General features: G+C 44.0%; 2 protein-coding genes across 4 annotated transcripts in view; one reads left to right on the forward strand and one right to left on the reverse strand.

Moving 5' to 3' along the window:
* The window catches only part of PI4KA (phosphatidylinositol 4-kinase, catalytic, alpha), a 113,219-nt gene extending 107,659 nt beyond the window's left edge, over positions 1-5,560 (reverse strand). Inside the window, exons 1-2 of the mRNA XM_015409297.1 lie at positions 5,330-5,560; positions 291-407 (exon numbers count right to left, since the gene is read on the reverse strand). Of these exons, the coding sequence (XP_015264783.1) occupies positions 291-407; positions 5,330-5,497 (285 nt within the window). The 5' untranslated portion in view covers positions 5,498-5,560. The remainder of the gene's footprint in view (positions 1-290; positions 408-5,329) is intronic.
* Positions 5,561-6,218: 658 nt separating this feature from the next.
* The window catches only part of SNAP29 (synaptosome associated protein 29kDa), a 22,523-nt gene continuing 12,426 nt past the window's right edge, over positions 6,219-16,315 (forward strand). The window contains exons 1-2 of one of the 3 annotated variants that reach the window (XM_015409298.1): positions 6,219-6,291; positions 13,219-13,494. In XM_015409298.1, the coding sequence (XP_015264784.1) occupies positions 13,246-13,494 (249 nt within the window). In that variant the 5' untranslated portion in view covers positions 6,219-6,291; positions 13,219-13,245. Of the gene's footprint in view, positions 6,341-13,105; positions 13,495-16,315 lie in introns of all 3 variants that reach the window. The other 2 variants (XM_015409299.1, XM_015409300.1) reach the window with 2 other exon arrangements.

Consider the following 16,315-nt stretch of genomic DNA (forward strand, 5'->3'; position numbering starts at 1 on the left):
AACTTCCTTACATGACCGGTTACACTACCTGAGTAAGGACAAGAAAACAAAACTTTAATGATACAATGCTGACTTAATTATTTATTTTATTTCCACTCTTAAGTAATTTATGGACCAGACCAAATAACTTTTTAAAAAATCAGATGCATATTTCCTAAAGGGAAACTTTTCTGAAAACCTATGATCACTCCACAGTTCAAAAGCTAAGCATATACACATGCTTTATTCAAAAGCATTTGTGATCTCACAGCTTTTCCAGCCAGCTACTGGTAAATGTAATATGCATGTACCTGTAGATCAGATTCAATAAGAAAAATCCCCAAAGCAATCACAGCATCTCGGCGACGCTCATCCAGCTGAAAGATCCCATGGATATCTACTGGACACATACATAGTAGTTTCTGTACCTACAGGGGGAAGAAACGAATGGTGTGAGAATCTTTATTGTAAAAATCAATATATGACTCCACATTTTTGCCAACATCTAAAACGACACCATATAGAACTAGACAAGAACTCAACAATTGTGAATAAGATACAAGCAAAAATTAGCAGCATTGAGTCTGGTTTTTTGTGTTTCTTTAAGACCCCTTGGAAGTGAGTGCTGCACATTCTCAGCTCTAGGTACAGAATTTCTGCTGACCACAGGTCACAACACAAATGGCCAGTAATCAAGATTCCCAACATGTTCATTGCATTTTGCTGTACGGGGGATTCAACAGGTTCCTCATTCCAGCAAGGAGCTACACAAAGCTTCCAGAAAGGACTGGACTTTGATGTGTCCTGAAGTCAGCCTTCTTTGAAATAAACATAATAGTAATTGCTCTCTATGATTTTGCAAACAGGCTAATGATTTCAGCCCCTATTATTTGACAGCTTGGTCAACCAGTCATCTATAATGATTTACTGAGAATCAGATGGGAAGAGACTTTTGAAAATATATGGACAAGATTTTACAGATGGTATGAGAACTATATCTTTAACACGACAAGACAAGGTATATAAACAAGTTGAAAAGACGGTAAAGACTACAACAGTACTCATTAACGTACAAACAGTTGCAAAAGTATTCACAAAAATTATTTTCTATTGTAAGGTATAAGCTTAAAGTGTTATATAATTGGCTCCAAATTATGCTTATTTATAATGTACCCCCAGTTTTATGTTATTCTAGGTGTTTTGTCCATGTATGTGTTTTGTGCGTGTCATAGAAAATAAAAAAATTGCTTAAAAACCCCAAGAATTGTGAGTTTTCAGGGAGGACAAAAGATCAGGTAGAAATAATTTTAGCAGGTTACTCCATTCTCATCTTTCCCTTTGTTTTCCCCTCATTTGTCCTCCCCAGCAGCTTCATCTATTTTAGGCTACAAACCCTCTAGGAGAGCAACAGTTTATTTTTACATTGGGTTTTATAATATTATCAGCCCTGATGACAAGGCAAGCTGCAGATCCAACAAAATGTAAACAATTCTCTCTCCAACACTGAACCATTTTTAGATTGCAGTGCTCTTTTTGTTCAAAGGGACTTCACCAAAACAAGGACCAATCACTCATCCCTGGACGGAAACTGCTGCATATATGCAGACCTGTTAGTTTGAAAGTGTGGAAGTAGGATGCGGTTCCATCAGGAATCAGCTTATTCACTTTGTAAATAAAATTATCTCTACTGCACACGATGCTACCAGAGCTGTGGCAAAGCTTTCTTCATGCACAGTATTGCTAAAGAACACGATATTTCCCTGGAGGGTGTACCTGATTACTTAAGAGCTTTCCACTGCAATCTTTAAATTAAAGAGCGGATTAATTTGCTAGATCAAAGCATTAGGTTCCCCTTTCTCTCACATGATGAGCAACATAAGGTGAACAAATAAATACATTCCATAGGTGAAGACAGAGACATGCTTATAACATTCCAGTTCTCACACAAAGGGTTACTTCCCAAGCCCCTTCTTCCCTTTACATTGCACGGGAAGATCTCATCCATCTGCTTATCTATTCACTCTGCAATAGGTTTTTCTGTTCTGCTTTTAAAACTGAAATGGGATATATGCTCCTTAGCTGACTTATGGCAACCTGCAGGGTTTTCAAGGCAAGAAATGTTCAGAGGTGATTTGCCATTACCTGCCTCTGCATCATGACCCTGGTATTCCTTGGTGGTCTCCCATTTGAACACTATCCAGGGCCGACCCTGCTTAGCTCCTGAAATCTGATGAAATCAGGCTAGCCTGAGCTACCAAAGTCAGGGCAGGTTAAAGATACACTAGAAAAATACTGTCATCCTACGAACTGTTTGCCAGACACTCTTTTCATGTTAGGCTACACTAAATATTAGTAGGTGTGGTTCTTAACTTGATCATAACTCAAACCCATCCTACAACAACAGGACTCGCATGGTGCTCCTACTTCAGTAAAGAAACATGTGCAGCGTCCTTTTGTCAATGTGTAATATAAGTTATGAAAAATATTCAATTAATGTGACAAAGTGGGTTAAAAGATCTAAATAGGAAGATCTTCAGAGCAATTCAAAATTGCAAGTTATTACAGGGCTGGAGCTAGATGCCTTGTCTAAGCACGCTGAAGGCCTATGTAGGATTAAGCTGTAAGACTTCTGTAATAGATGGACTGTAAACCTGCCCATTTGGAGGCAGGAGAGAAGGGGGGAGAATGTTCTTCTCAACACACAAACAGCATATAGGAGTACTTCTTTGGTTAACTGCCATTATTATGCTTTTCTGCTCCCTCTATGGATCTCTCATGGAAGTGTTTCTAGGACCATTCTTACAAATATGATCGGCTGCCCCTTACAGTCTAATTTGTTATCTGATACAGAGAAATTTGATAAAGTTGTGCAATACACAGTTTGTACTGCTAGGGTGAGTTCTCGGCTTACCCACAATGAGCTGCTGAACTGCAGAAGTGATGAGCTAGTCTGAATGATTTATTGCCTGTTTTTATGTAATGATTATATATTATTAGGTAGTACTGCAATATACCATAAACTGATAATGATGATAGTATTTCCTCCAGATGTGAAGGTAGTGGCCAAATGCCTTCTCTTTAGAGGAACAGAGCAAGTTTACAATATCTCCCAAACTCAATCAATAACCTTTCAGTTGTTTCCTCCCCTCCCAAAAAAACCCCAAACCCCACCCTTACAGCTGTATTTATAATAATCTTCCTGCCCTGGGATATTTCCATCTCTATTCATTGCATGCCTTATGCTGTCTGATTGTATTGTATTTATATTTTGTAATCCACCTTGAACCTAACAAGCAAGGTGGGCTATAACGAAGGAAATAAACACAGGGGGGAAAATATTTGCTTCCCCTGCCCAAATGTAAACACAACATCTAAAAGAAGACAAATGGCACCTCCTGGTATAGTCCTTGATCACCAAGGCACAAGGACAACTGCAAAGTACTTTAACCTCAACAACAACTTAGAGGCAATTTTCTGTTTCCCCCATTTTCAGAATGAGAGAAACCAAAGCTATGACTTCTTCCAAGTCTTAGATGTGAGTGGTAAAAAAAGGCAAATTCAGTCTTGGGTTGTATTAAAAGGGCCATAGCATCGAAATCGCAGGAGGTCACAGCCCCTCTGTATATTGCCTTGGTCAGGCCGTACCTTGAGTACTGTGTGCAGTTCTGGAGGCCTCACTTCAAAAAGGATGTGGACAAAATCGAGAGGGTGCAGAAGAGAGCAATGTGGATGATCAGGGGTCTGGAGACTGAGCCCTACAAGGTAGGGCTTAAGGGCCTTAGGAATGTTTAGTTTGGAGAAGCGGAGATTGAGGGGGGACATGATTACTCTCTTTAAATATTTGAAAGGCTGTCATTTGGAGGAGGGCAAGGGGCTGTCCCAGTTGGCAGCAGAGGATAGGACCCGAAGCAACAGGTTTAAATTACAAATAGAAAGGTATCGGCTGGATATTAGGAAAAAATTTTCATGGTCAGAGTGGTTCAAAGGTGGAATCAGCTGCCTAGGGAGGTGGTTAGCTCCCCTTCACTGACAGCTTTGAAGAAGAGGCTGGATGAATATTTGTCAGAGATGCTTTAGGCTGGACCTGCATTGGGCAGGGGGTTGGACTAGATGGTCTATATGGCACCTTCCAACTCTATGATTCTATCCAGCAAAGGACTTTGTGTTTTTATAAAGGATGGTGAAAAAGCCTATCAGCAACTACAAACCACAATAAAATAAAAGACAAATAAAACAAAATCACCATGTTGGCAGGTAATTCTCTTTTGAACTCCAGATACAGGGCTGAGAGGAGAGAGTAACAATGTCAGAAGGGGATTATCATTATTTTCTGCCCTATTACAGGCACATCTGGATAGCCACTGGATGCCGGATTACATAAACCCTTGGTTTAATCTAACAAGCCAATTTGTCCCAGATTTTGACCATACAGTCCTCAAAGCAGCTTACATCATTTCCAAAATATATTCAAAGCGTTATGATGCTGCGTTTCCCCAATATTACAAGCCAGTCTGAGGGCTCTGATATAAACCCAACAAGTCACTGAACAGGGATGCTGGATTCAGTGGACACATGAACATCCTTGCTCTCTCAAGGTCAGTACGGAGTTACTATGACTGGCAGTAACTCTCCAGGATCTGAAGTAGATGTCTTCCACATCACTTGCTCTCAAGACCTTTTAACTGGAGAAGCTGGGGGTTGAACTTGGGGGGTCTTCGTGCATGCCAAACCTATGCTCTAGCACCAAGGTCCCTCCTTTTGGTCCGATCCAGCTAAGGCTTCTTCATACACTGTTGCACTTGCAAAATCAGCCGCACCTGAAGAAGTGAGCGGTGACTCACGAAAGCTCATATCCTCCTGCCACATATTTTGTTAGTCTTTAAGGTGCAACTGGGCTCTTGCTCTTTTCTATTTATGTTATTAACATTTACACATAGGATGGAGGTCAAGACTCAAGAGACCCGGGTTAAAAACTCTCCGCTGTGCCATGAAACTTGCTTAGGCGACCTTGGGCCAATTTCTCTCGTTCAGCCTTACCTACCCCACAGGGCTGTTGCGAGCAAAAAAGGCAGGGGTGGGGGACGACATGCCTGCTGCCCTGAGCGCCTCAGAGGAAAAGCAAGATTAAGATATACTAAATAAAATGGGGGGGAAAACCGCTTGCAGTGTGAATACCGACGGTTTCCATACTGATACACGTAAACAGGAGTGACACCTGTCGAGCCGACCGCAGGCCCCGCCCCCGACGTGACGTCTCCATCCCCCCCCCCGCGCGCCGCTTTCCAGGGGGGGGAAGCCCCCCCGCCTCCTGCCCGCCCATCACCTCCCCTCTAGGCGGCGGCGGCGGCACCTTCTCTAGCGGAGCGGGTCTCTGGACGGCCAGCGAGCGGGCGAGCGACAGCACCGTGTTGAAGTAGAAGCCCCGAGACGAGCCAGGGCTGCTGGGTTTCTCCGACCGCGCCGCTGTCACCGCGGCAGCCGTGGCGGCCGCCGCCGTAGCCACGGCCAAAGCCGACATTTTGCGAAGGCGGCCCCGAAGCGCCTCAGAATGTCACTCTGCTGCCTCGCATCCCTCACCGCCCGCCCCTCCTCCTCCCCTCACAGCCCGCTTCGGCCGTTCTTCTCGCGAGAAGTCTTCGGCTTTCTCGCCCCCCCCCCCCGCTCACGCCTGACAGCCCCCCGGAGCTAGAGCGGGAAGGCGAGTCAGCGCTTCCGCTTGGAGAGGCCCACGGAGGAGTAGGTGCCGCGCTATCCGTTGACGTCTCTATGGTGAAGGCCCGCTATACTCGGGCTAGGAAGCATGAGCGGGGAAAGCCGTTCGATTGGCTCGCACGGAAGTGCCGATAAGGATAGGACGCTTCGTGTGGTCACCCCCGCTACCTTTTCCTCCGGTGCCCAAAAAGGGCAGATGACAATCATGGCGGCGCCCTCCGCCGCTTCACTTCCGGAGTCCTGCCCTTCCAAAAACAAGTCTTGCAAAAAACAAACAAACATCGCTTTTAAAATAGTGAGTCCCATATGCTGTACGAATTTAGCCCGACGCACTTTTTTGCCCTTTAGTTCTTCTGAAGCGAAAGCCAAAAATAAAAAAAAATCATTGTTTCCCCCCTCTTTTTAAGGCAGCATTTGGTTTCTTCCCCAGGGCCTCCATATTGTTTCGCATTTCCTCTTGTCACACACACCCCGCCTCCTTCCGAGATGGTTTGCTCCAAAGAGCCTCTGGGCGCAGGGAAGCCTCCCCGCCTTGACCCGTGACGGGAAGTGAGAAGGCGAAGCGATCGGCGGGGGAAAGAAGCGGGCGGCCAACTGCGGGTGAGCGAGCGCGACGGACGAGGAAAAGGAGGACGGGGGACATTATGGGGTTGGTTCCGTGTGGGCTGCCTTCAGGGTGTTGAATTTTAATACCTTATTCCCCCCCCCCTCCCCTCTTTCCTTTCAAATCACTGAGGCTGGTATCTTCAAATTGCCCCCTCTGCTTTCTGGCCTAGCTTCTCACTGAGGTGGTCGGGTTGGGCCTTCCCTCGACGAATATGCTCCGGGCACGAAGTCTCCCTGCGTGTAGAGGAGCGGAATGCCAGGAAGACGGGCCAAGCCTAGAAGCTCCGGTCCTGACACCCTAGGTTTCCCGTACGCAGGGAGTTTATACTGAGTATTATTTATTTTGTCACGATGGGTAGCAGCCTGTCTAGCTGTAGACAAGAGGAAGAGTCCAGGAGCACCTTAAAGACTAACGAAATTTGTGGCGGGGGATGAGCTTTCTTGAGTCTCGTGATCACTTTTTAAAGAAATTTTTATTTTGTATTCGCGTTCTATCGTGTGAAATGTGCTGAAGTGGTACTACTGAAGTGTGTGTTGATAAGCGTAGTGTGAGCTATGTGGGGCTTGATAGGGCTCTCCTAGTATCTCTAAGAGCCAGTTTGGCGTAATGGTTAAGAGCGGCAGACTCTAATCTGGAGAACCGGGTTTGATTCCCCACTCCTTCACATGAAGCCAGCTGGGTGACCTTGGGTCAGTCACAGTTCTTTCAGAGCTGTTCTCTCAAGAGCCATTCTCTCGGAGTTCTCTTAGCCCTACTTACCTCACAGGGTGTCTGTTGTGGGGAGAAGAAAGGAAGGCGATGTAAACCACTCTGAAACTCCTTTGGATAGTGAAAACAAGGTATAGAAACCAGCTCTTCTAGTTATTTTATTTAGGTATTTACTGGTATTTGTTTATGGGTATTTAGACCCTGCTTGTCCACCCAGAGTGGTTTACAACCTAATTCTTCCCAATCTGTGAGGTAAATTAGGCTGAGAGAGATTGACTCAAGATCAACCAGTGAGTTCCCAAAGCAGAGTTGGGGTTAAAGGTAAGGAAGTTCTGTGAAAGACCTTGACCTGAGAACCTGATGAGCCATGGTCTGTCAGAACAGACAAAACTGACATTGATAGACTGACTCAGTACAGGTAATCATCCTTAAGGGATGAGTGCTTCATGCACCTGATGAAGTGAGCTCTCTGACTCATGAAGATTTATGTTGGAACTAATTTTGATATCCTCATGAGATGCCACTGGACTCGTGTTTATGGTTTGCTGGCACAGAGCAACATGGCCATCTGTATAAGGTGCTGACAAGTTGCAGCTGACTTAAAACAACCCTGTAGGGTTTTCAAGTCAAAAGACAAACAGAGGCGGTTTGCCATTGCCTGCCTCTGTACAGCAACCCTTGACTTCCTTGGTGGCCTCCCATCCAAATATTAACCAAGGCTGACCCTGCTGAGCGTAGACCATACAAGTAACATGGCTATCCATCTGGAATTATCTGGGTAAGGAAGCTTTGTGTATCCATGCAGAGCCAAGATGGAGCAGTGTAGAAGTCTTTGGCGTGTTGACTGGAACCCTCAGCTAGGTTATGAGCCCTTAAAACATGTGTGTGGTTGCTTTTATTTATTTTTGGAGGGGAGTCCTCCTTTTGAAAGGAACTAGTACTAGTGCACCACTTTGAAAGCAAGGGTGCCACACTTCCTGACTCTTCCTGACTCTTGTTTGCTTGCATGCTGAGAGGACTGTAAAGGGAGGTCATTCAGCAGTGGAGGCGATTCCTCCATGGCTGTAACCTGTGTCTTGCTTCCCTTTTCCCTGTCACATCCTACTCTGATGTCATGCGTTTCCAACGTATTAGATCCAATGCTGCCACTGCAGGATTAAAGGTGTCTCCTGAGTCTGGAAAAGTTGAATACCACTGGGTTACAGCATTGAGGTAGCAGAGGGCACTAAATCCCCACTAAACTATAAAGGTTTGTTGGGTGACACTGGGCCAGATGCTCATTCTCAGCCTGATCTGTTGCATGGGGTGATCACAAGGATGAAATGGCTAAGGGGGAGGTCACCAGTAATGTTGATGAGCCCAGGACAGGAGAAAAACAAATGTATACATCTGGAGAGAGGATCTAATCTTTAACATTGAAAACTAGGTGAAGCGGTGCCTGAAAGCAGGAAAACAAGGAAGGGAAGGTTCCCTACTTTATTTATTTATTCAATTTATGTCCCGCCCTCCCCGCCGAGGCAGGCTCAGGGCGGCTTACATAAAATACATATATAAATACAATTAAAATCCATCATAAAAACAACCAGAAACCATTAACAAATCAGTTATCCTAAAGTGCTGGAACAATATTCAGATAAAGTGTGAGAGAAGAGTACTCCATAGGTGGCAATGATGATGATATTCCTGCACCAGCTCCGTTGATCTACTTATATATATGTGACACGGGCAGGCTGAAGATGGTGAGGCCAAGGTACAGGGACACTCCTTGGTGTATGATGCAGCTCCTTAGTCGAACACTTGGTGGAAGAGCTCTGTCTTGCAGGCCCTGCAGAACTGTAAGAGGTCCCGCAGGGCCCTGATCTCTTCCGGGAGCTCGTTCCACCAGTACGGAGCCGCCACTGAGAAGGCCCTGGCCCTGGTTATCACCAGTCTAATGTCTTTGGGACCTAGAAGGGCCAACTGGTTTTGGGCCCCTAAACGCAGAGTCAGTTTGGTGTAGTGGTTAAGTGCACGGACTCTAATCTGGGAGACCCGGGTTTGATTCCCCACTCCTCCACTTGCACCTGGCTGGATGACCTTGGGCAAGCCATAGCTCTGATAAGAGCTGTTCTTGAAAAAAAGAGCAGTTTCTGTCAGAGCTTTCTCAGCCCCACCTACCTCACAGGGTGTCTGCTGTGGGGAGGGGAAGGGAAAGGAGGTTGTAAGCCGCTCTGAGACACCTTTGGGTAGTGAAGGGCAGGGTATAAATCAAATCTCTTCTTCTTTTTCTCTGGGGAACACATGGGGAAAGGCGGTCCCTTAAGTAGATGGAGATTGAACTCGGAAACGTATTCCTCTAGTTTATTGTAATATTCTGCTCAAACATTTTCGCTTTTGTTTCAGCTGCTTGCACTTCCCTCCTTGCATTTATCTGCAGACTTTCTTGTCCAGCTCTGTTCCACCCCCAATGATCCTCTGTTTATGGACCTTCTTGAAACTTTGCACTTTGAAAGTTAACCATGTAAACAAACTGGCAGAGACAGACGATAGCACCCATCAGATCTATTTTATATACTCACTACTGTTAAATATGTTATCTCTAGAGATACAAATCTCATCAGAGATGGGTCTTCAGACTCAAAACTGTGGATTTTATAGAATGGTTGACCTTTTCAAATCCATAAAGCCTCAAATCCCATAAGATTTGACTCCCTATGTGGCTTGTTCTAAACTATGGATAAACTTTTTCTTTAAAAGTTACATGAAGCAATTCTATCATATTAGAAGTTATGTATTTATTTCTGCGGCCATCACTTCTTAGCATTTATTGACATCTATGTGACTGGCACCTATGATTTTATATATTTTACTTATTTAAATACTGTGCTTTAACTCATTTGTTGTGTGTGTGTGTGTGTGTGTGTGTGTGTGTGTGTGTATATATATATATATATATATATATATATATATATATATATATAACCTGTAAGCTGCTCTGAGCCTGCCCAAGTGGGGAGGGCGGGATACAAATTAAATAATAAATAAAATTCATTGTTTAGACTTTTAAGCTGCCCTTCCCTGCAAGCAGGGCTCAGGACAGTTTACAACAGAATAAAAACACACAATCTAAGTTAAAGTAGCATTGACAATACAGAATCGAAAGTAAAAAGCAATTCCAAGGTGGTGAATAATTGAAAAAGAAATTAAAACTACCCAGAGCCTCCAAGGGGACAAGTAAGGGGGGTTGGAAACCTGAGAGCACCAGACTACTTGCTGTCCCTTTGCTGTCCCCTCATTCCGTGATGATATTGTTGAGGCTTGTAGTTAAAATTATCTTCATGCAGGTTGTTTTACAGAAAGCATTTCAGCAACAAAAACCCAAAGCGTCCAATTTAAATTCTGAAAAAATATCCCTTTTTAATTAAAAACAATTTATCAACATAGGTTTGACTTTAAAAATTCTGGAGCAGGCAGCTGTGTGGCATGATGTGGCCAAAAATACTCATGTTAATGTTGCATCTCTGAAGTCTGCTCGCTACTTCGTTCTGTTCTGGTTGACCCTAATGAAAGGTGTGGTGCTACTCCTATTCTTGAATGTTAATGCTACATTCCTATATATGCTTACTGGGAAATAAGTCCCATAGAAATCAGTCACCCATTACTCATTAGTAAGTGCCACTGGTGTTTTGTTTTTTTGTGGCTTAACAGAAAATATGGTTGTGGTCATTCTGTGACTGCAAATCCTTACTGCGCTGTAACAGCAGGACATTATCTCTAAACCAGAGGTCTCCAATTTTTTAGGAGCCGATGGGCCCATTTGGACTCCTGATATGACACGGTGGGCAGGGCACAGCAACAAAACGGTTGTTGCAGGAGGCAGACTCAGCCACAAAACGATTGCCACAGCTCAACTTTAATAATACAGTGTAGATCCTTGTGCTGCAGTAGCAGCTGCTGCCAAAGCAATTTTTTTTAAAAAATCTGCACAGCCAATCAGAAGCTTTGCTGGGAAAGAGCCCTACCTGGCCCTACCTAGTTCCTAAAAACACTTGGCGGGCACCAGAAAAGGTTCTGGTAGGTATCATAGGGACATAGACACCATGTTGGCGACCCCTGAACACTTCCAAAGACGTGTGCATGCTTGCCTAAGTACGTCTGTACTGTGATCACTCATTTTTTTTCCCTGCTAGACACAGCTCGCTGTAATTTTTGTTTACCTTGGATTGCTGTTCGGTTACACAGAGAACCTCATTGGTCTGTGTGGTTTTGTCATTATCCATTTGAGTGTTGCTCTGTGTGTGTCATGAGCACTTCCCAAAGCCAGTGTCCTTGTGAGTTAAATGAGTAGACTCAAACAGACTGCCTTCAGAATACTGCTGCAGAGGAGGAGTTGGCACGGTGCATTGAATCAAGTTGTTCAGAAACTAGGATTAACCAGTCACGTTGGACTGGACTCTGTAATGTCGTCCCCATTTAGTTGTGTTATTAAGGAATGGTATTTAAAAATAGCAGGCATTTGTAAATGGTTTAAAGGTATGGGGTATGAAGGCCAAGATAAAAAATATGATAGATGCTGACATTGTAGCAAAAACAGGGAATGAATTCCCATAATAGCAAGATGTACATCACTTTCTGCAGTTCAGTTAAACGGAAGTCTGGTGGCACCTTTAAAGACTAACATAAATGTATTCCAGCGTAAGATGTTGTGGGTCAAAACTCTCTTCATCAGATACAAAAGTAACATGGCTCCTTCTCCTGAATTGTTTTCATTAGATGTGATGATGTAAACATTAAAGGTAAAGGGTTCCCTTGCTCGAAAGCTAGTCAAATCCAACTCTAGGGGACGGTGCTCATCTCTGTTTCCAAGCCAAAGAGCCAGCACTGTCTGAAGACGTTTCTGTGGTCATGTGGCTGGCATGACTAAATGCTGAGGCGCATGGAATGCTGTTACCTTCCTGCCGAAGCAGTACCTATTTATCTACTTGCAATTTCTTGCTTTCAAACTGCTAGGCTGGCAGGAGCTGGGGACAGAGACAGGAGCTCACTCCATCACGTGGCACTAAGGTCTCGAACTGCTGAGCTACAGACATTCCGGTCTGCAGCTTAAGCATCTTAACCTCTGAGCCACCGTGGCCCTGATGTAAACATTAGGATAGATTTTTTTCACTTGATTATTGCAATTAAAGTGTAGAAGAAAGTTATAAGGAAATACAGGGGAAGCTTGTGGAAATATATCCAACTTTTTAAAAAAGGTTTTCTCTTCTTGTATTCTTTCTCTCCCTCTCCATGTTTCAACAAATCTTTTACCCCTCTTTTTTTTCTTGTTCAGGCTTTCCTGCTAGGTTATGAATGGTGGTTGAATGTGTAAAAGCTTTGTAGAAGTCCATGCTACTTAACAGGCAGGAATTTTTGCAGAGGATTTGAAGTAGCAAGGGCTGTGTTGAACAGAATGGGAGGGGGAGGTTGGAGGGATTAAATAAGGATTTAAAAAAAAAACAGCACTGGTTAAAACTTCTTTGGTAGCATTACATTTAAGTAAGAAAACTGAAATCAAGTAAACAATTTATCTTGTTTTGTGAATCAATTCATAAAGCAGAAAAGGATCCGTATTTTAAATTGTAATCTTTTGATAGCATCACTAGCAGTAGAAACAGGCACAGATGCAGGCATATTATCGTGAAGTCTGAAAGGTGTCCAGTCTAACTTTCTCTCATATCCATGTACTACGCCTGGCCACTACTGGTTTGCATATTGTAAAGTCCTAGAGCCGGAGTGCAGGTTCACTGCAGAAAGCGTGCTACTAAGCAGGCAGCTTGAGATTACTTAAACGAATGAGCTGGGAAAGGCAAAAGTGTGACTTTGGCTCACTTGTTTTGGATCACTTGGTGTGTTTGTTTCCAAACCAGATAACTTATAGTTGCCCTTTTGTCTTTCATGCCTCCAGCACAGTGATCCAAAGGGCAATATTTGATAAATACAAAGAAGTGAAGGAGAGAATTGATTAAATAAGTCCCAGTGTTTTTTGCTTGAGGGAGAGGAACTCGATTGGCTGCTTTTCTTTGTATCTCTCAGTCCATTGCATCTATTTAAATAATAGTAAGAGCATTACTGTTTTTACAGAGTTTGGCCCTCCATCTCATGGATTTCGGCAGTTTCTGAAATGAAGAAATTGGTCACCTTCTGAAGGACATTAGTTTAATTTGGTTCTGCCATTGCTTTGCTTACATTCTCAGTGAAAGAAAAGATTTGTAGCTGTAATAATGTCTGCTCATCCAAAAAGCTACAATCCTTTTGATGATGATGAAGATGAGGACTTGAAGCCAGTGAAGTGGAATGAGAGAAATGATGATTATGACGACCCTGCTGAAAGACAGCGCAAGGAAGCTGTGGATAAGCAGCGATATCTGCAGCAAGAAGTTCTGAGGAGATCCCAGGCCACTGTGGATAGCACTCATCGGTCACTCTCCCTTATTTACGAATCTGAACATGTTGGAGTAGACACGGCAGAGGTAAGCAAGAAGTGAAAATAATCCCAAAGTATTGTCATGCACTAATACGTCGAAAAAATGAAAATACCATGATCCTGATTTTACACATTTGTCATGGCTGCAGCTGGTGAGATCCACGGCTTACTGTGTCCTGTCATAAACTGGTTCTGTTTGTGTACAGAATATTTTCTTCCAAAGGCAGGTCTTTCTGCCTCATGTGGTGGTCTTTGAGATTAGAAATGCCCCCCCTGTGCAATGGCAGCACCATAGGAAGCATTTGGGTTCCTGGCCTATAATTGCACATTAAATATCTCAGTGCTAGTTTTTTGTGCATAAGTCTATCAACTGCAATGGAACTTCCAATTAAGCACTGACTGGTTAACTATGGTTGCTTCACTTCATTAGGGAGGAGGGCCATATAATGGAGCTGAGCACCCAGGCCCTGGAATGCTTGCTCCACTAGAAACAGACATATACCTGGTTGTCTGTACACATCTGGAGACCAAGTCCTATGAGGAAAGGTTGAAGGAGTATGTTTAGCCTGGAGAGGAGGTGACTGAGAGGTGATATGATAAACTTCTTCAAGTACTTGAAGGGCTGTCATATAGAGGATGGTACGGAGTTGTTTTCTGTTGCCCCAGAAGATCGTACCAGAACCAGTGGGTTGAAATTAAATCAAAAGAGTTTTCAGCTAAACATTAGGAAGAACTTCCTGACAGAGCGGTTCCTCAATGGAACAGGCTTCCTCAGGAGATGGTGGCCTCTCCTTCTTTGGAGGTTTTCAAACAGAGGCTAGATGGTCATCTGACAGCAATGCTGATTCTGTGAACTTAGGCAGAGCATAAGAGGGAGGGCAGGAAGGGCTGCCTCAGTGCTTAGTTCTTGTGGCCCTTTCTTATGCGCCCAGGGGAATGCTGGTTGCCACTTTGGGGTCAAGAAGCAATTTTCCTCTAGGCCAATTTGGCTTGGGATCCTGGATGGGGTTTTTTGCCATCTTCTGGGCATGGAGCAGGGGTCACTGGGAATGTTGGGGGAAGATATTTGTGAATTTCCTGCATTGTGCAGGGGGTTGGACTAGGTGACCCTGGCGATCCCTTCCAATCCTATGAGTCTGTGACTCAGACCCCAGTTTTATCAGCCATGCCCTATCTTAAACTGTCACTACATATGCCAGTCAAAACAGTTGATGTCATTAGTACATAGGTTCATAGATTTTGGCCTGCCCGAATCTGCTTACCGCTGACCTTGCCCTCTATGACATCACGCAGCACTTCAGAGGCATTCCTATCATGGTAGAGGCACTGTGCAAATGTCAAGAAGAGCTAGCGCTCCATTCTCAGCTCCAAGCTGGGGTCAGGGGTGCTTAACTTTGTTGTGCTGAGCCTCTGTGAGGCTTAGTGCAAAGTTTGCAAGATTTCCTTTCTGTTCTTCAAGCCGTGGAGAAGGGTGGGGGATCTTGGCAGAACAAAAACAGATTTGCCCAGTAGGCTTCAAAGAATATGCAGTGATATGATTGAAACTGAAAACATAAACCAAAACTTGTAAGGAAGCTACTCAATTCTGGACAAGTAGAATTGGATAACTGTTGGTGGGTACTGTCTCTCAAGGAAACAGTCTTCAGTCACTGTCTTAGATTGTTCCACCCTGGTTCTTGAGAGGAAAGATAAGCTGAACCTGGAGGACTCATTCATAAATGTGCCAGTGGCTACAACAGATACCATGGCTACCTTACCTATTTCAGTCTGCACCTGTCTGAATCATCTATATTCAGTCTATTAAGGAGCCACCCTACAAATAATCATTGTCTATGATGATGCTGCATACAATTAAATACTTTTGCCAGGCATTTTTGAGAAGTAGACTAATGATGCCCTCTAAGATGGTCTCCAAAGATGACCAGAGTGGTTGTTTAGGATCATGTGAGAGTACGCAGTCCTTCAGCTATGCTGGCCTCAAGATGTATCAGGCTTTAAAGGTTAAAGCCACCACCTTGAATAGGGCCATGAAGCAGTTTGAGAGCCAGTGTAGATGGAACAAGACTAGAGTGATATGGCCCTTATCACCCACTCCAGCATTCTGTACCAGCTGATGCTTCCAGATAGTCTTCAAGGGCAGACCCACATAGAGCACACTGCAGTAATCTGATCTAGGTGTTACCTGGTCATGCACCACAGTGGCATGAGCTTTTATGGTGATGTCAGCTGTTAATCTGACCTATGGGGGTAATACTGATCTACATTACAAAAGAGTTGTAAGGATTTCCCCAATTATAATCTAACATAGGCAAGCCTTATGGTATCAGGAACCACATATGCTGATACCCAGAAATGTTTTTGGAGGCAAAAAGCAAAATATTGTCCCAAGTTTGTATTAATATATCATTTGGAATATACTGAAATAAGTATTTCAGAGTTTTTGCTAAATTAGGAAATGAAACTCCTGAGAGCGTACGAGCTTGTACAAACCATTCTTAAAGGATTTTATTAAAGCCCAAAGTAGTGACATTGTCGGTAAAGTTAAAATAAATCTGGTGGGTTTTTCCCTATCGTTAGTGTAGAGGAGGAGCTGCGGTGGCTCAAGTGGTTAAGACGCTGAACTGCAGGCTGTGGAAGGTCAGTAGTTCAGCAGTTCGAGACCCGGGTGCCGCATGATGGAGTGAGCTCCCGTCTCTAGTTCCAGCTCCTGCCAACTTAGCAGTTCGAAAGCAAGAAATTGCAAGTAGATAAATAGGTACCACTTCGGTGGGAAGGTAACAGCGTCCCGTGCGCCTTGGTGTGTAGTCATGCCGGCCACATGACCACGGAAACGTCTTCGGACAGCGCTGGCTCTTTGGCTTTGAAAC

Source organism: Gekko japonicus, unplaced genomic scaffold (genome assembly GCF_001447785.1).
Source record: "Gekko japonicus isolate JY-2015 unplaced genomic scaffold, Gekko_japonicus_V1.1 scaffold508, whole genome shotgun sequence".
Taxonomy (NCBI): Eukaryota; Metazoa; Chordata; class Lepidosauria; order Squamata; family Gekkonidae; genus Gekko; species Gekko japonicus.